The 26,745-nt window shown below is 47.0% G+C and overlaps 1 protein-coding gene and 1 long non-coding RNA gene across 3 annotated transcripts in view; both read left to right on the top strand.

The window, feature by feature from the left end:
- LOC308486478 overlaps positions 1-26,745 on the top strand; it is a 260,503-nt gene that overhangs the window by 65,422 nt on the left and 168,336 nt on the right. The gene's annotated exons all lie outside the window — the stretch shown is intronic.
- The window catches only part of PRKCQ (protein kinase C theta), a 52,744-nt gene that overhangs the window by 21,654 nt on the left and 4,345 nt on the right, over positions 1-26,745 (top strand). The window contains exons 4-17 of one of the 2 annotated variants that reach the window (XM_081022820.1): positions 1,525-1,585; positions 3,269-3,431; positions 5,399-5,430; positions 6,943-7,028; positions 8,531-8,660; positions 11,559-11,668; positions 12,934-13,081; positions 14,675-14,835; positions 16,138-16,311; positions 18,121-18,212; positions 21,781-21,843; positions 22,833-22,971; positions 25,292-25,480; positions 26,068-26,196. In XM_081022820.1, the coding sequence (XP_080878946.1) occupies positions 1,525-1,585; positions 3,269-3,431; positions 5,399-5,430; positions 6,943-7,028; positions 8,531-8,660; positions 11,559-11,668; positions 12,934-13,081; positions 14,675-14,835; positions 16,138-16,311; positions 18,121-18,212; positions 21,781-21,843; positions 22,833-22,971; positions 25,292-25,480; positions 26,068-26,196 (1,677 nt within the window). The remainder of the gene's footprint in view (positions 1-1,524; positions 1,586-3,268; positions 3,432-5,398; positions 5,431-6,942; positions 7,029-8,530; positions 8,661-11,558; positions 11,669-12,933; positions 13,082-14,674; positions 14,836-16,137; positions 16,312-18,120; positions 18,213-21,780; positions 21,844-22,832; positions 22,972-25,291; positions 25,481-26,067; positions 26,197-26,745) is intronic. The other variant, XM_081022821.1, reaches the window with a different exon arrangement.

Raw genomic sequence — 26,745 nt, 5'->3', positions numbered from 1 at the left:
GAGCCTCTGCAGCTCAGGAGAAGCTGGAGGGTTACCGGACCCAGAGGCAACCTCCGCTTCCCCTGATGGGGCTGAGAGTGGAGCACCTGCAGGCAATGGGTCCTCCATCACCTCAGGAGCCAGAGCAGACTCAGCTGATGCCTGCATCTGAGGATCCAGCACAGGTGAGGACCCTTCAGGCTCAAGCCCCAGCTCCAGCTCAGCTGGTTCTGGAGGCGAGGACTCCTGTGCAGGCTGGGATTCCTCAGGTTCAGCTTCCAAGTCCGAATCCCAGGCCATCACAGGAAGGCAGCAATGCTTCTGAATACCAGTTGCTGAAAACAGCAGGACGGACCAGTGGTGTAGCGTGGGTTGCCAGTACCCGGGGCTGTGTGGAAGCAAGGAAACGGGTGGAGTACACATGCACATTCAACTGCCTAATGACGTCATCCACTGCAGCCACAGACATGAGATGAGAAGAGTCGTTCCATTGTCTAGAGAGGTCACTTCTTGATTCTCATGGAAAAGCCATTTTCGATGGAGTCCAGCGACGGAGGCAGCACCGGGTGTTTGAAATTTTGTGCCCCCTAGCAATTTTGGGCCTGGGACAACCACCCCTTTGCCCACTCCCACACTACACCACTGCATAAGAGTGTGTTCTTGTGCTTCAGTCCTCCTTGAAAGTTTCCCACAGGCAACTGGCTGACCGCTGTGAGAACAGGACACTGGGCTAGATGGGCCATTGGTCTGATCCAGCAAAGTTCTTGTATTTTCATCCAGGAGGACAAGCAAAGGATTACAGTGGTACCTCTGGTTGCGAGCAGGATCCGTTCCGGAGCCCTGTTCACAGCCTGAGCAGAACGCAACCTGCATCTGCGCGTCTGCACATGTGCAGGTCGCGATTTGCCGCTTCTGCGCATGCGCATGACATCATTTTGAGTGTCTGCACATGCGTGAGTGCCGAAACCCGGAATTAACCCTTTCCGGTACAGTGGTACCTCGGGTTACATTTGCTTCAGGTTACATATGCTTCAGGTTACAGACTCCGCTAACCCAGAAATAGTGCTTCAGGTTAAGAACTTTGCTTCAGGATGAGAACAGAAATCGTGCTCCGGCGGCGCGGCAGCAACAGGAGGCCCCATTAACTAAAGTGGTGCTTCAGGTTAAGAACAGTTTCAGGTTAAGTACGGACCTCCGGAACGAATTAAGTACTTAACCTGAGGTACCACTGTACTTCCGGGTCCCCGCGGGACGCAACATGAAAAGATTTAACCTGAAGCGTCTTTAACCCAAGGTATGACTGTATGTCTGTTAACCAATGTCAAGTGTTCTCAACCTCCCTTCATAATAAATAAATAAATACTTTAATACATTTATTTATTTATTAAATTTTTACTGTGGATCACAAGATGATTGCAATATCTTTCCATTATGGCTTTTCATGCAATGGTCACTCCCTGGCTGTTTTGTCACTCACTCTTCCTTTTTAAACAAAAAACAAAAGCTATTTTTAACTTGCCTTCCTTTATTTTATTTTATTTTTAGCTAGAACTGAAGCCACAAGGCAGAATGTTAATGAATGCAAGATACTTCCTGGAAACTACTGGCAAGTGATGGTCATATTATTGCTACGACATATTCAGTTATTTTCGCTGCGGATTTCCCCACCCTGAAAGCTCAGGTTGGGACATGGTAATTTCAAAATGTACAAAATCCCAACGCAGAGCGATAAATACTTTTACATAAAAAAACACAGCAGAGCCTCAAAATACTGAAATTCTTAAACTGCTCAGGGACCAGTTCAATGACCGGTGCAATTTTAATTGGCTATTATGGCAACATATTGGGATTTGTGACACCCAAAGGACTGATTCACACATGCGCGAGCATCATTTGCTGTCTTTCATCACTCAGGACAAACCCTGGGCCACTTCTGGACTCCTTGTTTTCGGACGGAATTCAGTCACATCCTGGTGAATTTTAGTTTGTGCAATTGAAGATGGTTTGGTGCTTTCATGTAACAAACCAGCTTCCTGAGAAGGAAAGTGACTGGAAAATAGATTGGAAAGCATATTGCTTGCTGGATGCAAGGTGGTCTAACCACCCTGCGAGCATATCAGAACGAATGCACAATAAATAGCCAACGTAGTCCGAAAACACCCTACAAACTTTTTACGAGCAAATCGGCGTGAATTCTTGAGAAACAGTTAATGGGCAATTGTGTGTTCGCTGTTTTGTTTTTAAAAAAACTACAGTAAATTGCAAGCTCAGCTGGTCCACTCCAGATTTGGATCTTGGGTAGGAGCAGCCTTGTCTTTTTGTTACAGTCCCAAACTGGAGTCACACACCCCACACCCCTGCAATTTACATTTGGGCAGAAAGGTCCTGTTTTCCTCCCAGTTCAAAGATTGAGTGTAAAGAGCTTTAGCTTAGTAGTAGGACACCATTTTTCTGGTTCAGTCCCCAATTTTGTCATCATTTCCTGCTTGTAGCATCTGGTTGGCTATTGTAAGAACAGAGTGCTGGACCAGATAAGCAATTGCCCTGATCAGGAGGGCTATTCCTATGCTTCTTTCATGTGGGGTAGGGGTCTTTACAGGAGATGCCTGACATTTGATGAGAGCCAAAATTACAGCCATGTTACTTCTGCTGGAGGGTACTGTTATGTACTGAAGTTCTCACCCTGGGCCAGCAGGGGGATACTGTAGATAGTTATGCAAATAAGGGATCGAAAGTGACGTTCAGTGATTGGATAGTTTTAGAAAGTTGTTACAGTAACGTTGTACTGGAGCTCTATATAAGCAGGCTGACTGAACCCTTCAGTTCTGTTCTGGCCTGTGAATAAACAAGAGCTGTTTGAAGAATCGCTGTGTCGTCTGATATGTTCACCCACAACTTAACAAGTACCACTTCAGGCTGGAAGAGGACCTTGTGTCAGTCCTCCCTGCACATCAAAATCTAGCAGATCAAGGACAAATGTAGGTGAGAACCCTGCTCCCTGACCTGCTAGTTTTTCAAAGACATGGAATCCCACCCCCCATGGGGCAAGCATTCAGGCATATGACACCCCCACACCCCCAGGCAGTCCACAAATATATGCACCAACCACTCACTTCTCTTGGTTGTGTGACTCAGCTCTCTGGGTTGTTTTAGGAAGTGTGCCCTGCTCTTTATTTTTAAAGCTGATGCCTTTTCGAGCTGATTTAAATATATGTTATTTTAGCTTATTGGAAGACCACAGGAATTCGTCATCAGAATAACGAGACTTCTCTCTCTTTCTCTCACCCAGATGATCCAGAGTTTATTGACTGTGAAAAGGAAGGGTTTTTCTCTCTGCACCAACGCAGAGGAGCCATCAAGCAAGCCAAGATCCACAATGTCAAGTGTCACGAGTTCACTGCTACCTTCTTCCCTCAGCCCACATTCTGTTCCGTTTGCCACGAGTTTGTCTGGTATGACACATGGCTTCCCCTCCCTTCCTTGATCTATTCCCATGGCAGTCTTCTTCCCCCAACCTGATGCCCAAGTTTTTGGGACTACAACTCCCATCAGGCCCCAGTCTGAATGGCCCTAGACTAGCCTTTGCCAGTTGTGCTTGCTGTGGCTGATGGGAATTGTAGTCCAAAACATCTGTAGAGCACCAATGTGAGGAAGATTGTCTAGTGGGGAAGGGGCAAGCTGCTGCTTCTCTGATGGAGAGGGAGGGGTTTGGAAGAGAGATCTCTTCCTCTCTTGCAGCAAAATTATACACAATGGCAATTGCTCCAAGGACATTAAAACTTGGTTAAATTTGCATCTGCCCTCATCTACCTTAAACAACTGTTCCCCATGAAAATACGAAATCTTGCAAATAAGTGGATGTTTTACTCAGTGTTTCCAGACATTACAGCAAAGTAGTCTCCATCAATTGGCAGTAAGACGAATATGAAAAGGGGTTTCGAATGACTTAAAAAGAAAAGTACTTGCTTTCTTTTTTTAAAAAAAGATCATACAGTCTTTGAGTTGCCAAAGATGTAGGCTTTAAAATCTCCATTTTGGAGAGATTCGGTTCACTTGGAGGAACAACTGAGCTGGGAGCCAAAGCCACATGGCTCCTTCTTTGCTTGTTCCAGGAAGCACAAAGAGAAAAAGACTGAGAAGCAGAGTAGGGGGTGGGGAGAGCAGAGGCTGCTGAGTGCCTACTTAGCCACACCCACTCTGGTAACGAACTCATGGCTCAGGTTAACCCTTTCATGCGTGCAATTGTGAGTCAGTAACTGTATATATTACAACGGAACCCTCTTACCGGAAGGGCCACTGCGAACCATTCCTCAATGTGAATTCAAAATCCTACCCAGCCCCCTATATGCAAATGATGCAACCTCAAATAGCCTCAAAGAGGCAAACGACACCTATGAATTTAACATGTATTTTTGAAAATTTGAATAGCATCCGCTGCAGGGGGATTTCCTCCCCTTTGGGCCCAAAGGAGGATTGATGGGAGAAAGAGAGTGTGTGTGAGAGAGAGAGCGCAAAAATCACCTTAAAAGGAGGGATTTTCCTCAGAACCATAGCAGAAGAGAAAAGGGCTAAATTTCTACTCCATGCTTGCTTTGATTCTCTCCCCCAACAGATTATCTTTGCATTTTTAAAAAGAAACTTGCATGTTCTAAATGCAAAGACATATTTAATGTCCTGCTTCTACCTTGAACATATTGCTATCGTACTAATAGTGACTTCAGTTTTCTCCAGTCCTTATCCAGCTGACACCACTTATTTGAGGAAATTTGACCATCCCCCAAATTCAGAAAGACATTTACGCAAGCTAAATTCCATGTCTTCCCACCTGCACTATTGGAAGGCAGATACAGAAAGATTCCTTATGGCGAAGGGGTCTGCCCATGTAAGAGCGGTCAGATAAAAACTGTGGGCCACGTTCTATTCCATTGTAGATTTTATACAGATCTCAGAGCCTCTCTCGTGACCCTTTGTGTATGAAAAGTACCAGGAAGGATTCTGTCCAACCAGAATCCAGATGTCACTAGAAATGTACAGCAGATAGATTTTGTGCAATAGCCATAAGTCAAAGATTACACAGCTGCACAAACAGTCATAAATCATTACAGCTTATAGTTAAATCTTCTTATTCTATTATTTCTTAAATGGAGTTCTTAAGTCTATTTAATTAGTATATTGATTGTTAAATTCCACTCTGATCATCTTTATCGTTTTTGTAAAGAACTACGCAGCAATTCTGGTTTTAGTATGCTGGCTGTTTGGCCATAATAATAAACATTCGTTCATTCACTTGAGTGAGGAGCCTAGCCTTCCTGGGCCCAGATCCCAACACACGGCATTTATTTTGTTTTAAAGTCATTCTTCTCAAATATATATGACGAACATTATCCTTACTCCAGATTCTCTCCTTTCTGTGTTTCAGGGGTCTTAACAAGCAAGGTTACCAGTGCAGACGTAAGAAACTTTTAGCATATCGCGTTATTTACACCTGCCAAAATAGAAACTGCAGTGTTTCTTGCCCCGAAGAAAACCGAGAATGCTTAAAAAAAAATAGCAAGCCAGCCGTGGAAGCAAAGAGCGCATGTGTAAATGTGACCTACAAGAGCCGTGTCCCCTCTCACAGACTACAGTAGGAATTAATGACAACATTCTCTATTGGTCTACTCTGAAGTAAGGCAAATTGAGATCAGTGGGACTTACACCCAGGTCAGAAGGCATAGGGTTACAGCTGAAAAGTGCCTAATTTCTGGCTGGGTTGTGGGTCAACACACTGCCATTTCAACTCTTTGAGAAGCGGTCCAAACCTATGCTGGATCTCTCCTGCAATTTCTTATGAAATTCTGCATTTTGAGGCGTTTTCCCATGAACCAGCTTCAATCGGAATTGAGACAAAGAACAGCCTGGGCATGCTTTAAGCTACACAGCCTGTGTTTTGTTAAATTCAATCCTAAAAAACAGCGGGGAGCAGGCAGAAGCTACATGCAGGTATATTCCTTCTATACAGCAGATTCTGGTTGAGTCTCCATTTCTGATATTTTAGGGATTTCACCTTTTCCTTAGGGTCTCCAGGAAAAGTGCAAAATCGCCAAGTGATAAGCCAAAATTGAGGGGATACGCCACTTTCCCATTGGCTCTGGAACTTTTGCAATTTGCTCCACCCAGTCAGGAGGTAGTCCTATGCTGGCTTATTCCCACACAGAAAAGGTCCATGTCCTCTCTTTAAGAATGTACATTGGCTTCCAGTATGTTTCTGAGCACAATTCAAAGTGCTGGCGCTGACTTTTAAAGCCCTAAACGGCCTCGGTCCAGTATACCTGAGGGAGCGTTTCTACCCCCATCGTTCAGCCCGGACACTGAGGTCCAGCTCCGAGGGCCTTCTGGTGGTTCCCTCACTGTGAGAAGTGAGGTTACAGGGAACCAGGAAGAGGGCCTTCTCGGTAGTGGCACCCGCCCGGTGCAAACACCTTCCCTTCAGATGTCAAGGAAAAAAACAACTGACTTTTAGAAGACATCTGAAGGCAGCCCTGTATTGGGAAGTTTTTAATGTTTGATGTTTTATCGTATTTTAAATATTCTATTGGGAGCCACCCAGAGTGGCTGGGGAAACCCAGCAAGATGGGCAGGATAGAAATAAATTGTTGTTGTTGTTGTTAATATTATTCTAATGTCCAATACTATATTTGCAATATTTGCAATATTTGCAATATTTGCAATATTTCTCTTATTGCTTGTGGCTGGCTTGAAAATGGAATTAAACAAACCTGTGAAGGATTAGGTTATAACAGGGGTAGGCAACCTAAGGCCCGTGGGCCGGATCTGGCCCATTGCCTTCTAAATCCGACCCATGGACAGTCCAGGAATCAGCGTGTTTTTACATGAGTAGAATGTGTCCTTTTATTTAAAATGCATCTCTTACTTCTTGTGGCCCTTCAACAATGCTTTATATGGTTTGTTTTCCCTTCCCAGAATGCAATGCTGCCATTCACAAGAAGTGCATTGACAAAGTAATAGCAAAGTGTACGGGATCAGCCATCAACAGCAGAGAAACCATGGTATGTATCTGAATGAAGGTCCTTTTTGTGAATCAGCTGAAGGTGGCATGTATCTGAATGAAACTTCTTGTGAATCGGTTGAGGGCAGCGTGTCTCTGAATGAAGGATGTTTTTGTGAATCAGTTGACAACACACCGGTTGCCAAGAGTTTGAAAACACCTTTCCTCGTTAAAAAAAAAAAAAAAGGATTGGAGAAAATCATGGACCTCAAGGTCACAAGGGTTGTTAGGTAGAGACGTGCAGATAGATTTGGTGCCCTCTGCCAATCTCTTTTCTTCACAACAACCCTGTGAAGTAGGCTAGGAGGACACAAATGGGACTACACAGTCACACGAGGTGTAAACATGGCGTCTGCGAGGAATTTAAGCGAATTCCGTATGCATGGTGCAAAAAATCTCAACAACTCTGTGGGTGTCTGTCAGGAATTTTACTTTTTGAACCCTACACAAGGGAAAGGAACGGCTCCAGAATTTTTGCTGCCTGGGGCAGATTAGAAAATGGGGTCCCCTGTTGCAGTCCAAGTGCGTCGTCCCTAAGGCCAGCAAACTTACTTTGGCAGCAGAGACAGAAAATCCCACCAGCATCTCTCGTCCTCCCAGCAGCACTAAGAAATGCAATGCTAATAACTGCAACAATTTGCTATATTTTTGTGACATCCAAAATTGACCGCCTGATGCTGTTGCCTCACTCTGCCTAATGACAGAGCCGGCACTGATGCCACGGCTGAATGGGGTCTGAACTCACCTATCCTGACCTAAGTCCTGTTGGCTCTCATGATGCCATTGCCTCCGTGAGTTGCCTTGGGCAAGATGTCGTCTTTCCTCTCCTACTCCAAAATGACCTACTTCGCAGGCAAGCTGGATAAAATATTTGTATACAGCAGAGAGAGGGAACCTCCAGATGTTGCTGGACAGCAGTTCTCATTTCCCTGACAATTTGCCATGTTGACTGAGGCTGATGGGAGCTGGAGTCTAACCACATCTGGATGTCCACAGCTTTCCTGGTCTATTGTGAATGTTAAGTTGTGGGTGAACATATCAGACGACACAGCAATTCTTCAAACAGCTCTTGTTTATTCACAGGCCAGAACAGAACTGAACTGAAGGGTTCAGTCAGCCTGCTTATATAGAGCTCAACTACAACGTAACTGTAACAATTTTCTAAAACTATCCAATCACTGAACGTCACTTTCGATCCCTTATTTGCATAACTGTCTACAGTATCTCCCTGCTGGCCCAGGGTGAGAACTTCAGTACATAACAGTGAAAGTGAGGGACAACATTTGATTACAGTCACTGCAGAACCCATGACATTGTTTATAATTCCTTGTTCAATTCATTTGCACTGGAACTGTTTGTATTTGCAAAAGAGGAACTGTTTAAAGGCTTGAACCCCTTCAGTTTTGTATATTTGCAACACCAGAAGCAGGCCATGTGCGTCCTCTGACCTCGTCCTCTCTCTCTCTCTCTCTCTCTCTCTCTCTCTCTCTCTCTTTTTTGCAGTTCCACAAAGAGAGGTTTAAGATTGACATGCCCCACCGATTTAAGGTCTACAATTACAAAAGCCCAACATTCTGCGATCACTGCGGCACTCTGCTCTGGGGTCTGGCGCGGCAGGGTTTGAAATGTGATGGTAAGTCCAGGGACTCAGCTATAGAGCTGTAAATATAACATGAATAGAACGCAACCAGCAGCGGTGCGTCTGCGCACGCGCGGGTTGCGATTCGCCACTTCTGCGCATGACGTCATTTTGTGCTTCTGCGCATGTGCGAGTGGCGAAACCTGGCGGTAACCCTTTCCGGTACTTCCGGGTCACAACCTGAAAAAACCGTATCATGAAGCAAACGTAACATGAGGCACGACTGTATTATTATTATTATGAGGAATGGTTGAAGGAGCTGAGTTTGTTTAGCCCGGAAAAGAGGAGACTGAGAGGAGATAGCATAGCAATCTTCAAATATCTCAAGGGCTGTCTCATGGAAGAAGGAGCATGCTTGTTTTCTCCTGCTCTGGAGGGTAGGACTCAAACCAGTGGCTTCAAGTTACAAGAAAGGAGATTCCGACTAAAGAACAGGAAGAATGTTCTGAGGGTAAGAGCTGTTTGACAGAGGAAGAGACTCCCTTGGGAGGTTGTGGAATCTCCTCCCTTGGAGGCTTCTAAGCAGAGGTTGGACGGCGATCTGTCATGGATGCTTTAGTTGAGATTCCTGCATTGCAGGGGGGCTGGACCACATGACCCTCATGGTCCCTTAAAGATAAAGGTAAAGGTAAAGGGACCCCTGACCATTAGGTCCAGTCGTGACCGACTCTGGGGTTGCGGCGCTCATCTCGCTTTACTGGCTGAGGGAGCCGGTGTACAGCTTCCGGGTCATGTGGCCAGCATGACTAAGCCACTTCTGGCGAACCAGAGCAGCACACGGAAACGCCGTTTACCTTCCCGCTGGAGCGGTACCTATTTATCTACTTGCACTTTGACGTGCTTTCAAACTGCTAGGTTGGCAGGAGCAGGGACCAAGCAACGGGAGCTCACCCCGTCGCGGGGGTTCAAACCGCCAAACTTCTGATCAGCAAGTCCTAGGCTCTGTGGTTTAACCCACAGCACCACCCGCGTCCCTTCCAACTCTACAATTCTAAGATTCCATGACAGATTTTCCATGACTCTACAATTCTAAGATTCCATGACAGTCCAAAATTTCTAATCGCAACAGTCATCAAATCCGTCTTCTCATGTAACTGTTCCAATAAAGCACTTGTCTTACAGAAAGCATGCACCAGAGCCTCTGAATACATTGTTATGCAAGGTCAGAAGTCTGTTCCCACGATCTTAATCTGTTTGCAGCTGCGAAGCACCCCAGTTCAAGTTTAATAACAGTTTCACAAGCTCCCTCTAGGGGAAGAACTTCTATTTGTATCAATCTCTTTTCTTTTTCTTTTTTTAACAACAGATATAACAACAAAGTTTCCTTTTTCAGATAATTTGTCAGTATTTGTTCCTTTAAAATGCGAAAGAGAACAATGGAATCACTATGTTTCTCTTCTTTTAACTATCTGTCAAAAACATTTGTCTATAGTCAATGAACTTCCCAAAAAGTCTGTCCTGACATCCCGCTCCCAGGTTCAAGACGGTGGAAAATTACTTTTCTTTACACTCTCTCCTGCAAGTTTAAACCATCCGGAAAAAATCCCCCCTCTTCTCCTGCTTCCGAAGGGGGTTCAGTAGTTTTAAATGATGAAAGTTGATCCTTTACAAACGATTTTCTGAACTCTAGTTTGCCATGTCTTTGCTTTAATCTATCTACAAGAAACGGAAGGCTGACTTCCTGTTTAGACCTTCCCGCTTCAGTGCCAAATTAAGAAGAATTTCCTAATCCAATTTTCCCTTCTACTCACAGATCGTTGTTTAAAGTCCAATTGTCCAAATTTGATCTGCTCACGGGTAGTTGTTTTTGTAACCAAATTGTCCCAGGAAAAAGGTAGCGCTCTCCAGCAACGGCTGTGCGGCTTCGCTCCACGGAAGAAGCAGTTGACTCTCAGCACCGTGCCACTAGCCCCTCTTCGCTCCGGAGCCCGTAGTTGGGTTCCTTTATGGATTGGGGGGGCGCAAAAGGTACCCGCCGAGTCCCATGGTCACAGGCTTCCTCCGCCTGTGATTTTTTGAAGGGTCCCCACTTCGCCGTAGCGGAACAGACCCGTTTTCCGTGGAGCCAGTCCCTCCGGATCAGAGGGAGTCCGCCATTACCAATGGCGCCACCCCGGAAGTCTTCACCTCCCAGTTTCGCCCGAAGGCGAGCACTCCTCCTGCGAGTACTCAGGTCTCTCCTTCTCTCAGACCTGAGTCTCTGCAGCTTGGGAGACGTCGGTGGGTTACTAGACCCAGGGGCTGCCTCAGCCTCCCCTGACCCAACTGGTAGTGGAGCAGCTGTAAATGATGGCCCAGCTGAAGGCAACGAGGTAATCCCCGCATCTGGAGCCAGGGCAGCCTCAGGCCCCTGACTCGGCCCAGCTGGTGTTTGTTGCAGGGGAACCTGTGCAGACTGGGACTCTTCAGGATCAGGCCCCAGACTTGGTTCAGATGATGCCTGAGGCAAAGGATCTGGTGCGGACTGAGACTCCTCTGGTTCCGAGTCCGAGCCCAAGTCCCAGGCCATCACAAATGGTCTCCCTTGGGAGGTTCTAGACTCTCCTTCCTTGCAGGTTTTTAAGCAGAGGTTGGGTGGCCATCTGTCATGGATGCTTGAGTTGAGATTGTTGCATTGTAGGGGGTTGGACTAGATGACCCTTGGGGTCCCTTCCAGCTCTATGATTCCATGATTCTGCATACCAGTTGGTGGAAACCGCAGGAGGGGAGGGTGCTCTTGGGCTTGGGTCCTGCTCAAAGGTTTCCCACTGGGTGGCCACTGCAAGACCAGGAGGCTGGACTCATTGCACCATTGGCCTGACCCAGCGGGCTCACCTAATGTTCTTAACCTGCGGACTGGATTCTCTTAACGTTGCCAGAACCTCACCTGCTGACTCCATGCCTTGCTTGCAGCCTGTGCCATGAACGTCCACCACAAGTGCCAAGCCAAAGTGGCAAACCTCTGCGGCATCAACCAGAAGCTCATGGCGGAAGCGCTGCAACTGATCGAGAGCCGGCAACAGGTGGGCAAGCAGCGGCGTTCTTTGGCTCCTCTGGGGCAAAAAAGCACAGAAGGCTTATGTATATTTCTTGTACTTGCCACCTCTACAAAAGAGGATGTCCCATTCTCCCTGTGAGTTTATTTTAGTTGGTTTGAAGTATCAGATGAAATGGGGGCTGGATTCCTCCCTTGCCCCTGCCGTCCAACTTTAGCAGGTGGGTGGGGCTGCCCCGCCTGTCCATCATCTGATGCCAACCTCATTATGACATCAGGTGGCAACTTCAAAGCGGGACCCTTTGCTGTGGGTGCCAATCAGCTCATTGGTGCCAGGAGAAACCCCTACCTTCAAAGGGCTTTGCTTCCGGTGACAATCAGCTGACGGTTGGTGACAGCAAGCCATTTGAAGTCCATTTGCAAGCGATTCAGAGAGATGATTTGGAGATCACTGGCAGCACCGATCAGGTGACAAAGACGTCTATTGACTAGGGCGCTCTTGATGGTCCTGCATGCAGGTTTCCTCCAAGTTTCTGGTCGCCATGATGGAGACTCTGCCCTACCTTCACTGTCAGAGGCAGCAATGCTACCAGCTGTCGGAAGCCACAAGAGTGGCTGTTGTGCTCATGTTCTGCTTGTTTCCCATGGGCATCTAGTGGGCTACTGTGAGAATGCTGGACTAGATGGGCCATTGACCCAATCCTAGACGCTCTTATTATTATTATTTTACAGCTGGCACCTTTAAAATGAAATGAAATGAAATACGTTATTGTCACTTGTACAACTTGTATACAGTGAGGTTACACAAGCGCCCCCCACTCAGCTCTCTTAGTCTTAATTCCCCTCGTTTACTGACGCACACCCACTAAACCCTAAAGTCAGTTGCCCTGTTGTTATCTTTTCATTCAGCAGCCTAACAGCCCACGGATAGAAGCTGTTCTTTACCCTGTTGGTGCGACTAATCAGGCTTCTATATCTTCTGCCTGAGGGCAAGAGATCAAGAAAGTGCCGGCCAGGTCATCTTTCCCTCGTTGGGCAAAAACTCATCTTCTCCCCACGGCCAGCCCAACTCTTTGACAAGTTGCTAAGAAGTGTGTTTGTTTCTGTGTGTGACCTAAATTCTGGTTGTAGGGTGTTTTCCATGGTTGTAGGGTGTCATCTATGGATAAACTCCATCGATTGTTATTTTTTTTAGTTTCCAATCTTGTGCCCCATGCTAGATCCCACACTTGCACAGTGTCCAGCAAGCATGCTACGTGATTCATTCCTTTACTCATTTTTACCATGAGGCAGGCTAGAAGCTTGCGGGAGTCAGAGAAGATCTTGAGAGAAGGACCTGTGGAAATTGTCTTCCCTGACAAAGACCCGACGCCTGCTCCTCCTCCTGTGCCAGCACCTCCAGCAGGGAAAAAAGGTGCTGTATTTTATCGTTTGAGTAAAGGTAAAGGGACCCCCGACCATTAGGTCCAGTCGTGACCGACTCTGGGGTTGCAGCACTCATCTCGCTTTATTGGCCGAGGGAGCCGGCATACAGCTTCCGGGTCATGTGGCCAGCATGACTAAGCCGCTTCTGGCAAACCAGAGCAGTGCATGGAAATGCCGTTTACCTTCCCGCCAGAGTGGTACCTATTTATCTACTTGCACTTTGCTGTGCTTTCAAACTGCTAGTTGGCAGGAGCAGGGACCAAGCAACGCGAGCTCACCCCATCGTGGGGATTCGAACCGCCGACCTTCTGATTGGCAAGTCCTAGGCTCTGTGGTTTAACCCACAGCGCCACCCGCGTCTCAGTTATCGTTTGAGTAGCCACCTTATTTAGCAGCCTCCTTGGTCTATATATATATGCTTTTGACTTTAAACATTTACCTGCCAAATATTGAGAAAGGAGATAAAACAGGGACCTGTACAAGACAAGGCCTGCAGTCAATGGAAAGGATGACCTCAGAAGGTGATGGATTCTCCCTCACTGGAGACTTTTAGCAAAGGTTGGGTGGCCATCAATCAAGGATTCTTTAACTGATATTCCCTTTATTTCAGGGGTAGGACTAGATGACCCTGAGGGACCCTTCCAACTCTATGACTCCTGCACAGAGTTACTTGGGAATAAGCTCCACAGAAAACAAATGAATCGCCCTTAGATTAATATTGTTATTCACGTTCCACCTTTCCTCCAAGGTGTTCAAGACACGGTTTTTCCCCTCCCCCTTTTATCTTCACAACAATATTTGTCAAAATTACAAATACCCAAATACAGACGGTCATTTACCCTCGCTAGATTCAACGTGCTGCCATCTGCCTTATTGCAGGGCAGATTCGAGGGTAAACCATACGTGGAACGAGTCTGCCCCTGCGGCTTGATGGAGGTAGAAACTGTCTCTCATGTCTTGTTACGCTGCCGTTTCCACGTGGATATACACTCGGTATTTATCTCTCCTGTTATACAGAAATCTCCAAATGGGTCCGAACTTCAATGTCTAAAACTCCTGGTAGAGGACAAGGATCTAGAGATTACGCTAAGGGTGGCCAAATTCTGTGCGACTGCCATAAAACTTAGGGAACAAGCTGTACTACCAAAATGACTAAGGTTTTAAATGATAATTTTAGGTTATCTTTTAGTGATCAAGATTTTATATGTATATTTTTTAACTGCCTCTATATCTGAATTGTCTCTGTCATACCCAATTGCAATTCAATGTATTCCTGTTGTGTTTTATGATTTTCCTGACCTGGAACCGGTCTGTGACCGTAATAATAAAATTCTATTCTTCACAACAACCTTGTGAAGTGGGTTAGGCTGAGAGACAGTCCCCATCCCACAACCACCCAAGACTGTGTCCCAGGAACACAGCCGAGAGTTTCAGGTGGCTTAAGCCAGCCAGCCCAGCAGGATCTGTCCCGGGTTACACCTCACCACAAATTGGGTCGTTGGGTGGAGAGAGAGGTGCAATGGGGTGCGTTCCCACAAGCAGTTAAGTCTCGTCAGTGCAATGGGGAGAGCTCTTTCAGTTAACGCAACTCCACTGGGATCCATTGCAGAGCCTCAGGGAGTTTCCTGGGAATCCCCTGCAGAAGACGTCCCGGGTCCCGATTCCCCGGTGGAACTGGAACCAAGGAAAGACCTCCCTGCTCAGCTGCCGAAGTTTACCATAGATGATTTTGTTTTGCACAAAATGTTGGGGAAAGGAAGCTTTGGCAAGGTAAGGATCGAAAGCGAGAGCAGGAGACACAACGTACTGTTGGTGTGTTTTACAAAAACAAAGCCCTACTTGAATTAAATACAAAATACCACATGCAATTTATGGATTACTGTACAGTGGATGCTCGGGTTGCGAATGCGATCCCTGCGGGATGCACGTTTGCAACCTGCTGCGGCACGTTTGCACACGCGCAGGTTGTGATTCGGTGCTTCTGCGCATGTGCAAAGCGCAATTTAGCACTTCTGTGCATGCACGACCGCCAGAACCCGGAAGTAACCCGCTCCGGTACTTCCAGGTTTCGGCGGTCCGTAACCCAAAAAAACACAACCCGAAGTGTCTGTAACCCGAGGCATGACTGTACAGTAGAACAGAAAACCAGGGTTGTATTAACCATTAAACGAGAGCAGGGAACCTTGATCCACACACTTCTTGCTCTTGAGACTCTTCCTAGGTCATATTGCCTCCCCTGGCTACACCCCTTCTCCCCAGCCCTCAAGACTATAGTCTGCACTCTCCTTAAGTGTTTTTACCTGTTTGGAATGTGTCCCAGAACGGGGATAATGTCTCTTGCTTGCCTGGTAGGAGGTGTGTGAGTGTACATGTGTGCATAGAAATCTCTGGCTTTTGCGTAGCTTGCATGTAACTTAAAAAGGTAAAGGGGCCCCTGACCATTAGGTCCAGTCGTGGCCGACTCTGGGGTTGCGGCACTCATCTCGCTTTATTGGCCGAGGGAGCCGGCGTACAGCTTCCGGGTCATGTCGCCAGCATGACTAAGCCGCTTCTGGCGAACCAGAGCAGCGCACGGAAACGCCGTTTACCTTCCCGCCAGAGTGGTACCTATTTATCTACTTGCACTTAGATGTGCTTTCGAACTGCTAGGTTGGCAGGAGCAGGGACCGAGCAACAGGAGCTCACCTTGTCATGGGGATTCGAACCACCGACCTTCTGATCGGCAAGTCCTAGGCTCTGTGGTTTAACCCACAGCGCCACCCGTGTCCACCATAAAGCTGACACCTGTTGCTCCACCCACTTTTTCCTTCGGCCCCACCCACACGGCCTCTGAAAACTCACCCACCAAAGAGAGTTGCCCTTGAGTCGGGAAGTGCTCCCCATCCCTGCACGACACCTTGGCTACTCGCTTTCAAATCGGTCTTTGCAATCATTGGGACTAGAAACTTGATAAACATTCCATCTGAGATTTTTGGTTAATTCTGCACTCAATTCTGAATTGCGCGTCTTTGCTTAACCTTGCCATGAATCACAGCTTTTTGCTGTACCCTGGATTTATTTATTTTTGCCCAGGTCTTCCTTGTTGAGCTGAAGGACACGAACCAGTTTTTTGCCATGAAAGCTTTGAAGAAGGAGGTGGTGCTGATGGATGATGATGTTGAATGTACCATGGTGGAAAGGCGGGTCCTCTCTCTGGCTTGGGGACACCCGTTCCTCACTCACGTCTTCTGTACATTCCAGACAAAGGTAACCAATTTCTTTCCTATTCACTCAGAATGGAGATTCTCATACTGTCTGCCTTCAGGACCCACTTGAGAAAGTCCACCAGTCACAAAATGGCAGCCAGTGGGGCATGGTTTTCAGATGAGTTTTAGTAATACAGTGGTACCTCAGGTTACCGACGCTTCAGGTTACAGACTCCGCTAACCCAGAAATATTAACTCGGGTTAAGAATTTTACCTCAGGATGAGAACAGAAATTGTGCAGTGGCAGCAGGAGGCCCCATTAGCTAAAGTGGTACCTCAGGTTAAGAACAGTTTCAGGTTAAGAACGGACCTCCAGAACGAATTAAGTTCTTAACCCGAGGTACCACTGTAATAATAATAATAATAATAATAATAATAATAATAAATTTTATTCATACCCCGCCCTCCCCAGCCAAGACCGGGCTCAGGGCGGCTAACACCAGGTATAAAAACAATTGATTAAAACACAACTTAAAAGCAAGATTAAAATACAACATTAAAATGCAGCCTCATTTCAGTAGCAGCTCAAATCAAAAACTTTTTGAGGATGAAAACGTCAAATCTTCACCAAGGCCAACTATCCAGACTGGCCTTCGTGGGCCAGAAAAAAAACCAGGGAAGTCCCCAAATAGGAGTTCCATCACAGAAGGAGAAAGGAAAAAGGAAGGGCCGTCTTATCCATAAGCGCTAGGGGTGCGGGGCACCCGGGCGCCGGGCTCTCAGAGTCTGGGGCCTGAGAGTTGAGTCGGGGAAGAGCCCGCCCGTCGGTCGGAGCATCGTGCAGGTTCTTCTGCTGCGGGCAGCTCTGCGCCGTGAGTTCAGGGGCGACCGAGCCAGCGAGACACTGAGGCGGCTGTCTGGCTCTGCCTTCCTGTGCGTCTGGGACTGGGCAACCAGGGGGAGGCGCCAAGCGAATCTTTGCACCCTGGTACCGCATATGTTTAAGACAGCCCTGCCTCCAGGCACCCACATGTGTGGGTTGAACAGACAAGGAAATTTAGCTTAGCAGAGATTCAAATCCTATCCTTAGCAAAAAATGCTGGAAGCATAGGAATTCAGCTGGAAAGCAAGCTGGCTCCCCCTTTTCTTAACAAAGAATCCTACAACAGACTGAGAAGTAAGTTTAAAGTACACTTTACTTACTCATACATTCCTTGGTTCTCAGATGCAACAGCATTAAAAGCTATACAGGTAAAATACTTATATTTACAGTAGAAGCAGCCTCAGGCATGTGCCTGAGCTGAAGCAGCTGGATATCTGTCTGCTCCCATAAAGAGGGAGAGAGAAAGGAACAAGAAATGCTTGGTGCTCTTTCAGGAGAGGGGGGGAAATGATATCACACAGAGCCCTCTCTATCAATTACATGTCTATGGTTTGGGTCCGCCTATCAGCAATACAGCTCTGTGGTCTTAACCCCTTCACATGCTAACTAGCAAGAATATGCATTAGATTTGGTTGATAATTTCCCACAATGATAGACTTTTGGAGAATGGAGTTTAAGAGCTTATCCACATTTCCCTTTGTCCCGTGATTTATTCCATTTGTCCCATGATTTCTAGGCACAGGCGTTTCTTTTGTTTCCCCACTTTCTCCGGGAAAACCACCTGTAAAATGGGTATCATAAATCCTTTGGTTTCTCTTCAGATTGTATAAATCTTTCACCTTTTAGCATGAATCCATCCATTTGAGTTTCCCCAAGAAAAAGCTGTCACTGAGGCAATGTTCCATTTCTTTTCTTGTGTCATCTGTTGCCCCAAGACCATTTCATGATTATGATTATGATTTTAAGCCTTTTTTTGTCATTTACTAGGAAAACCTCTTTTTTGTAATGGAATATCTCAACGGGGGTGACCTGATGTTTCACATCCAGATCTGCCACAAGTTTGACATTGGCCGAGCAAGGTAAGTTGGGGTCTGTTTTTGCTGCACATTCCTGGAGAGACAGAGAAATTGCTCGAACGTACCATCAGTGATGTGGTACGGTCCTTGCAAGAGTAGATCATCTTGAAATGCATGATGTGTACAGTCGGGATCATTGCAGTTTACTTTCTCCTTAGGGCCACATTCATGCCAAACATTTAAAGCAGTGGTTCTCAACCTGTGCATCCCCAGATGTTGTTGGACTACAACTCCCATCATCCCTGAGCTCTGGCCTTGCAGGCTAGGGATGATGGGAGTTGTAGTCCAATGATATCTGGGGACCCACAGGTTGAGAAAGGCTGGTTTAAAGCATCATGACAGCACTTTAAAGAGGCATGGCATTCCGCCCAGCAAAGAATTCTGGGAGCTGTAGTTTGTTAAGGGTGCTGAGAGTTGTGAGGAGACTCCCGAGTCCCCTCACAGAACTACAACTCCCAGAGTTCCCTGTGAAGTGGGATTGAGCTGAGGCCAGAGAGGACTGAAGACTGGAGTTGCCCATTGGCCAACTCTTTACAGGAATGTTCTCCATTTGCAGGCTATTTTTTAAAAAATCTGGGGGTGTTTTCAAGCACACACACACACAAACACACCCAATGCCTGCTGAGGTGGTACATTCCCACCAAAGGGTTATCCCATGTTGGAGCCTCTTTCTGTTTCTCTCCTTATGTAAAGGATGCTTTTTATTTATTGTTTAGTTCGTAAAACACACATCAAGGACAGGGGGAACTATCTGGGCAGCATACAAAATAAACATCCCAATTTCAAACAGAAAGTAGCAGGCAGGGACACCAACCTGTGCTCCAGGTTATGGGTGACCAATGGCACCCATGAGGTAATGTGACATCATGACATCACGTTACATCAACGTGCCGCAGAGGCGCTTCTGAGGCCTGGTAGGACCTCAGATGTGATCGCCGAGGCCTCACGGGGCTTTGGAGATCACACCGGAGGCTTGGGAAACCTCCGACACAACTTTTGGTAGAAACTGGAAGCCGCGTTGGAGCCCGCGCTGTGGGTGCCAAGCACCCACAAAAAAAAAAGTATGTGGGTGCCCGGACCCCCATGGCCCCCTATAGTTGGCACCTATGGCAGCACCCATTGAATAATAATAATAATAATAATAATAATAATAATTTATTATTTATACCCCGCCCATCTGGCTGGGTTTCCCCAGCCACTCTGGGCAGGTTCCAACAGAACACTAAAATACAATAACCTATTAAACATTAAAAGCTTCCCTAAAGAGGGCTGCCTTCAGATGTCTTCTAAAAGTCTGGTAGTTGTTTTTCTCTTTGACATCTGGTCGAACAGTTTTGTTTTAGAAAGCTGTGGTAAAAAGCTGTTTCCGTGGAACCTCTCTTTTGTTCGGCTGCTCCAGAGCACCGAGTCCCCAAAATAAAATAAAACACTAACCTGAATCACATGAATGTAAAAAAACCCAAAAAAACCTAGATGGTAAACACCAACTGAAGATTTAAAAACGGATTGAGGCATGATTAAAACAAATAGAACAAAGCAAATAAAATAAGCCCCGGTACCCCGGGGATAATTTTTTAAAAAATCAATATTGAAACCGCTTTAGGGCTTTGTTTGGATTGAAGAGCGACTTGAAGTAAATTATTCATTAGAGCCGGGTGAGCGAAGGTGACTTTGGGCGTAGAAATCCGCCTGGCCTTCCTCTGCAATTCCAGAGTTGGATTTCTAAAAAACATGGCCTGGCAAGAATTCCACCACTCTGCTTTTCCGTGTCGCGAGGCAGGGTGGCAAAGGGAAGCCCTGGCTGAGTTTGCCCCCCTTGTGTGCAAGACCCCAATGGCGAGGCTCTGCAAGAACTTCTGACAAGAGAGAAGTACTGTGACAAGACAGAAGTACTGTTTTGGGGGGACAGGAGGCAGGCAGGTGTGGAGGACTCCCTGGTCCTGAATGGGGTAACTGTGCCCCTGAAGGACCAGGTGCGCAGCCTGGGAGTCATTTTGGACTCACAGCTGTCCATGGAGGCACAGGTCAAATCCGTGTCCAGGGCAGCTGTTTACCAGCTCCATCTGGTACGCGGGCTGAGACCCTCCCTGCCCACAGACTGTCTTGCCAGAGTGGTGCATGCTCTGGTTATCTCTTGCTTGGACTACTGCAATGCGCTCTATGTGGGGCTGCCTTTGAAGGTGACCCGGAAACTACAACTAATCCAGAATGTGGCAGCTAGACTGGTGACTGGGAGCGGCCGCCGAGACCACATAACACCTGTCTTGAAAGACCTACATTGGCTCCCAGTACGTTTCCGAGCACAATTCAAAGTGTTGGTGCTGACCTTTAAAGCCCTGAACTGCCTTGGTCCAGTATATCTGAAGGAGCGTCTCCACCCCCATTGTTCTGCCCGGACACTGAGCTCCAGCGCTGAGGGCCTTCTGGCGGTTCCCTCACTGCGAGAAGCCAAGTTACAGGGAACCAGGCAGAGGGCCTTCTCAGTAGTGGCGCCCGCCCTGTGGAACGCCCTCCCAACAGATGTCAAAGAGAACAACAACTGCCAGACTTTTAGAAGACATCTGAAGGCAGCCCTGTTTAGGGAAGCTTTTAATGTTTGATGTATTACAGTATTTTAATATTTTTTGGGAAGCCGCCCAGAGTGGCTGGGGAAGCCCAGCCAGATGGGCGGGGTATAAATAATAAATTATTATTATTATTATTATTATTATTATTATTATTTCCTTGAGGCGAAGCCCTTGCACGGCCTCACGGCTGCCCGGCTCCATTACCGGGGCAGCAGCGGGTATTTCTCCTCAGGCACCAAAATGCCTTGGGCCGCTCCTGCAACGGGGCCTTTCTGGAGCGGTGCGCTTCTGAACTGAAGAAGAGAACTCTTAATCCTGGGTGTAGAGAGCCGAGAAAGTGATTGCCCCCTGGTGAAGGAACTCTGCACGTTCTCAGGAGCATTCTCCCTATGCATCCCAACTGTTATCTGGCTCAGCTCTTGCTGTTGCCAACAGTAAGGAGGGACGTCGCTAAGAAGGAAGATGGCTGGTGGTGCCACTATTTCTGCCATTGTCACTCCTGGACTGGTGGCAAGGCTGTATTCCGATGACAGTTTAATTCCATTTCCCCCAAATACCTCTCCCCGCCACCCCTGGTCATAGCACATTAATGTAGGTGTTTGCAGAAAAGTTATTTGTCCTTTCCATCTGACAAAAGCGGTAGGCTGTAGATTCATTCAGGACAGGAAAAAGAAAGTGTCCCGTAACACAGCACCTAATTTAAGCAGTGGAACTCACTGCAACGTGATTTGAGGATGGCCACTGGCTTAGGGTGGAGGATAGGTCTGTCAGTGGCTGTTATGAAATGAGGCCTCTATTATTGTTGTTGTTGTTGTGTTTATTATTATTATTATTATTATTATTATTATTATTATTGCCATGCCTTTTTCCTTGATGGGACTCAAGGTGGCTTACAGATAAAAACAATAACCACTGGACCAGTACTCTGTGGGGGGGAAGATATTGGATATTGGGTTAAATATGAACCAATAAAATTAAGCCCAACCTGTCTCTGATTTTCTCAGGTTTTATGCTGCTGAAATCATTTGCGGCTTGCAGTTCCTTCATTCTCAAGGAATCATATACAGGTAGGAATTTTATCCTTGGTGGAGAGAGAAAGAATAATACAATCGTAGGATTGCAGAGCTCGAAGGGACTCTGAGGGGCATCTAGTTCAACCCCAGAAATGCAGGAATTTCAATGCGGTTGTTGACATCCGTCTGTCTCAGGAGATAACGGCGGAGTGCACTTTTAGGAGAGAAGTCAAACAGCTGAAGAGTTAACAGCGCCTGCTGTGGCTGTAGAGACCGAGACAGGAGAGACATGTTCTGTTGCAGCTGGGGCAGACAAAGGCATCGGGTTGTGCTGCTGAAGATTCGCCAGGGCATTTCTTCTCTGTGCGCTCCTCCCAGTTGTCATTCCTCCTCAGCTCTTCCCCACAATACAACCCCACAATACCGGGACTTGTACCCGATACGACTTAACAATTGTTCTGTGTACAGTGGTACCTCGGGTTACATACACTTCAGGTTACAGACGCTTCAGGTTACAGACTCCGCTAACCCAGAAATATTACCTTGGGTTAAGAACTTTGCTTCAGGATGAGAACAGAAATCGTGCAGCGGCAGCGGGAGGCCCCATTAGCTAAAGTGGTACCTCAGGTTAAGAACAGTTTCAGGTTAAGAACGGACCCCTGGAACGAATTAAGTACCGTATTTTTTGCTCTATAAGACTCACTTTTCCCCTCCTAAAAAGTAAGGGGAAATGTGTGTGCGTCTTATGGAGCGAATGCAGGCTGCGCAGCTATCCCAGAAGCCAGAACAGCAAGAGGGATCGCTGCTTTCGCTGCGCAACGATCCCTCTTGCTGTTCTGGCTTCTGAGATTCAGAATATTTTTTTCTTGTTTTCCTCCTCCAAAAACTAGGTGTGTCTTGTGGTCTGGTGCGTCTTATAGAGCGAAAAATACAGTACTTAACCCGAGGTACCACTGTATATACAGCACATATTGATTAGATAACACATCTAGTCTTTCAAGAAAAGAGCCTTTTCAGAGATGTCGCCTGATCTTGCCTTGCAGAGACCTGAAGCTTGACAACGTTCTCCTAGACAAGGAAGGGCACATCAAGATTGCTGATTTTGGGATGTGCAAAGAGCACATGGGAGGAGACGTCAAGACAAGCACATTCTGTGGAACCCCCGATTATATTGCACCGGAGGTAAGTGGGGCTATTAGCCATGGCAACCAATGGAACTTCCCCAGACCAGAGGCAGAATATCTCTGAATAACAGGGGTTGGGTGCAAATGCAAGAGAAGGATTGAACCTTTTCTGCCCACCAATAAGCTCCCTGGAGGTATCTGAGTGCTTGGTGTAGGGAATGCAGTTGTGATGGCCTGGGACTCGGGCTCGGACTCGGAACCAGAGGAGTCTCAGTCCGCACCAGATCCTTTGCCTCAGGCGGCATCTGAACCAAGTCTGGGGCCTGATTCTGAAGAGCCCCAGTCTGCACAGGTTCCCCTGCAACAAACACCAGCTGGGCCGAGTCAGGGGCCTGAGCCTGCCCTGGCTCCAGATGCAGGAATTACCTCGTTGCCTTCAGCTGGGCCATCACTTACAGCTGCTCCACTACCAGTTGGGTCAGGAGGCGGCCCCTGGGTCTAGTAACCCACCGACATCTCCCGAGCTGCAGAGACTAAGGTTGGAGAGAAGGAGAGACCTGAGTACTTGTAGGAGGAGTGCTCACCTTCGGGCAAAACAGAGAGGTGAGTCGCTGGGGATCAGGACCGGCCATTACCCTGACAAAGATAAAAGGCTGTCAGACCCTGCCCCAGGTCGTGGGAGCAACATTGCTGTTTGCTAGAACATGCTTGAGATCCTGTGTCTGACCTTGCCTGGTTTCCTGCCTCATGTCTTGCCTTGGCCCTGTTGGACTGACTCCCCATGGAACCCTTGGATTTGGGACCGAACCTGGAGCACGTTGCCCGGGTTGCTCCTGGGGCCAGCACAGCAATGCTCAAGGTCATGGGGTATCTTGTGGGCCTTCAGGTTGGACTTCAACCTTCATCACCCCAGCCAGCATGGTCAACAGGCAAGGGCACAGCAGGGCTGAAGCTCAGTGGTAGAATCACAGAATTGTAGGGTTGGATGGGACCCCATGAGTCATCTAGTCCAACCCCCTGAAGTGCAGGAATCTCAACTAAAGTATCCATGGCAGATGGCCTTCCAGCCTCCAAGAAAGGAGAGCCCTTCACCTTCCAAGGGAGTCCATTCCAGCTCTTACCAATAATTGGAATCTCCTTTCTTGTAACTTGAATCCATTGTTTCAGGTCCTACCCTCCAGAGCAGGAGAAAACAAGCTTGTGGAGGCGGGTGTGGAGGACTCTCTGGTCCTGAATGGGGTAACTGTGCCTCTGAAGGACCAGGTGCGCAGCCTGGGAGTCATTTTGGACTCACAGCTGTCCATGGAGCCGCAGGTCAATTCTGTGTCCAGGGCAGCTGTCTACCAGCTCCTCCTGGTACGCAGGATGAGACCCTATCTGCCTGCGGACTGCCTCGCCAGAGTGGTGCATGCTCTGGTTATCTCCCGCTTGGACTACTGCAATGCGCTCTATGTGGGGCTACCTTTGAAGGTGACCCGGAAACTACAACTAATCCAGAATGTGGCAGCTAGACTGGTGACTGGGAGCAGCTGCTGAGACCACATAACACCGGTCTTGAAAGACCTACATTGGCTTGCAGTACGTTTCCAAGCACAATTCAAAGTGTTGGTGCTGACCTTTAAAGTCCTAAACGGCCTCGGTCCCATATATCTGAAGGAGCGTCTCCACCCCCATCATTCTACCCAGACACAGAGGTCCAGCGCCGAGGGCCTTCTGGCGGTTCCCTCGCTGCGAGAAGCCAAGTTACAGGGAACCAGGCAGAGGGCCTTCTCGATAGTGGCACCCACCCTGTGGAACGCCCTCCCACCAGATGTCAAAGAGAAGAACAACTACCAGACTTTTAGAAGACATCTGAAGGCAGCCCTGTTTAGGGAAGCTTTTCATGTTTGATGCATTACTGTATTTTAATATTTTGTTGGAAGCCGCACAGAGTGGCTGGGGAAGCCCAGCCAGATGGGTGGGGTATAAATAAATAAATTATTATTATTATTATTATTATTATTATTATTATTATTATTATTATCAATTTCCATGTGACAGCCCTTGAGTTATTTGAAGATGGCTATTATAATCGGTCGCTTCTTATCCAGGCTAACCATACCCAACTCCCTCAACCGTTCCTCATAAGGCTTAGTTTCCAGACCCTTGATCATCTTGGTAGAGCATCTGATTAACATAGAGAAGGTCCCAGGTTCAAATATCTGAAGGACTGCCACATGGTAGATAGAGCAATCTGTGAGCCAGCCCCCGCGTGTGTGGGGAGGGCGTGGGCCCGCAACCCCACCTCCTCTCCAGTTCGGAAGTGGCTTTAGCTCATTGCAAGGAGGCCAGCTCTTACTAATAAGCTTTCTTCACTTCTCCATCCCTTTCCATTAAAGATTCTGCTGGGGCAGAAATACAACATGTCCGTTGACTGGTGGTCCTTTGGAGTCCTTCTGTACGAGATGTTGATTGGTCAGTCTCCCTTCCATGGTCAGGACGAAGAGGAACTCTTCCAGTCGATCCGCATGGACAGCCCGTTCTACCCTCGATGGCTTGACAAGGACGCAAGGGACCTTCTTGTGAAGGTCAGGTCAAGTAGAGAGGGAGGCAGGGATGGAGGAAGGATTGGACTGAGCAAGATCCCTTTCTACAGGAATAATTCTCCCCAGCATTTCCTCATCTTTTCCTCATATTGGTTCCTTTGCACTAAATACGGTCATTTTTCCTGATGGAATTTACTTTTAAAGATAAAATAAGAATTTATCTTTAAGGGTGTCTCCAGACTGCCTCTGTTTTGGGGTCACAGCGGTACCTCAGTTTAAGTACTTAATTCGTTCCGGAGGTCCATTCTTAACCTGAAACTGTTCTTAACCTGAAGCACCACTTTAGCTAATGGGGCCTCCCGCTGCCGCCGCACTGCCAGAGCATGATTTCTGTTCTTATCCTGAAGCAAAGTTCTTAACCTGAAGCACTATTTCTGGGTTAGCGGAGTCTGTAACCTGAAGCGTATGTAACCCGAGGTACCACTGTATATCGCCCTTCACCCGTAGATCTCAGGGCAATTCACAACATAAAAATGCAAGATGAAAAGCACAAAATACATAATAAAAACAAGAAGCAAACAACAGTCAGTGCTGTGTGTTTTTTAATTTAGCATTCTTTCAATTTCCAGCTTTTTGTAAGAGAACCGGAAAGGAGACTGGGAGCCAAAGGGAACATCCGCCAACATCCCTTTTTCCAAGAGATCAACTGGGAAGCCATTGAAGCGAGAGCAGTCGAACCCCCTTTCAAGCCTAGAGTGGTGAGAGAGAGGGGGAAAAAACCTTAACCTTTCTGAGTTTCTTTGCTTCTCTTCGCAACTAAAAATGAATGATCCCTTGAAGATCAGAGGGGAGGTGGTTGAGTTTCCTTGTTTGTGGACTCCAGATAATCTTACCATGTTTAGACTCATTTTTTTTAGATTCAGATAGGTAGCCTGGTCTGACGCAGTCAAAATAAAAATAAAAATTTTTCCAGTAGCAGCTTATAGACCAACTAAGTTTGTTCTGGTATAGGCTTTCATGTGCATGCACACTTCTCCAGACACACACAAAAGCTCATACCAGAACAAACTTAGTCGGTCTATAAGGTGCTACTGGACAATTTTTTATTTATTTATTTTTATTTAGACTTTTTGGTTTGCTTGTTTTTAAAATTATTTCTATGCAACCTTTCATATACCGTATATATTTTAAAAAATGCCAGGGCAGCTTCAAGGGTGATAAAACAGCGTTGAACAAAAAAGATATCTGAAATATACTCGGAGTCGAGTATGGATTTCATGCCCTTTATTCAGCTCATAGTAGTGAGG

The sequence above is a fragment of the Podarcis pityusensis genome, assembly GCF_964106645.2.
Source record: "Podarcis pityusensis genome assembly, chromosome: 10".
NCBI classification, from domain to species: domain Eukaryota; kingdom Metazoa; phylum Chordata; class Lepidosauria; order Squamata; family Lacertidae; genus Podarcis; species Podarcis pityusensis.
The sequence above is the reverse complement of the archived record's forward strand: the minus strand, read 5'-3'. Positions and strand labels throughout refer to the sequence as shown.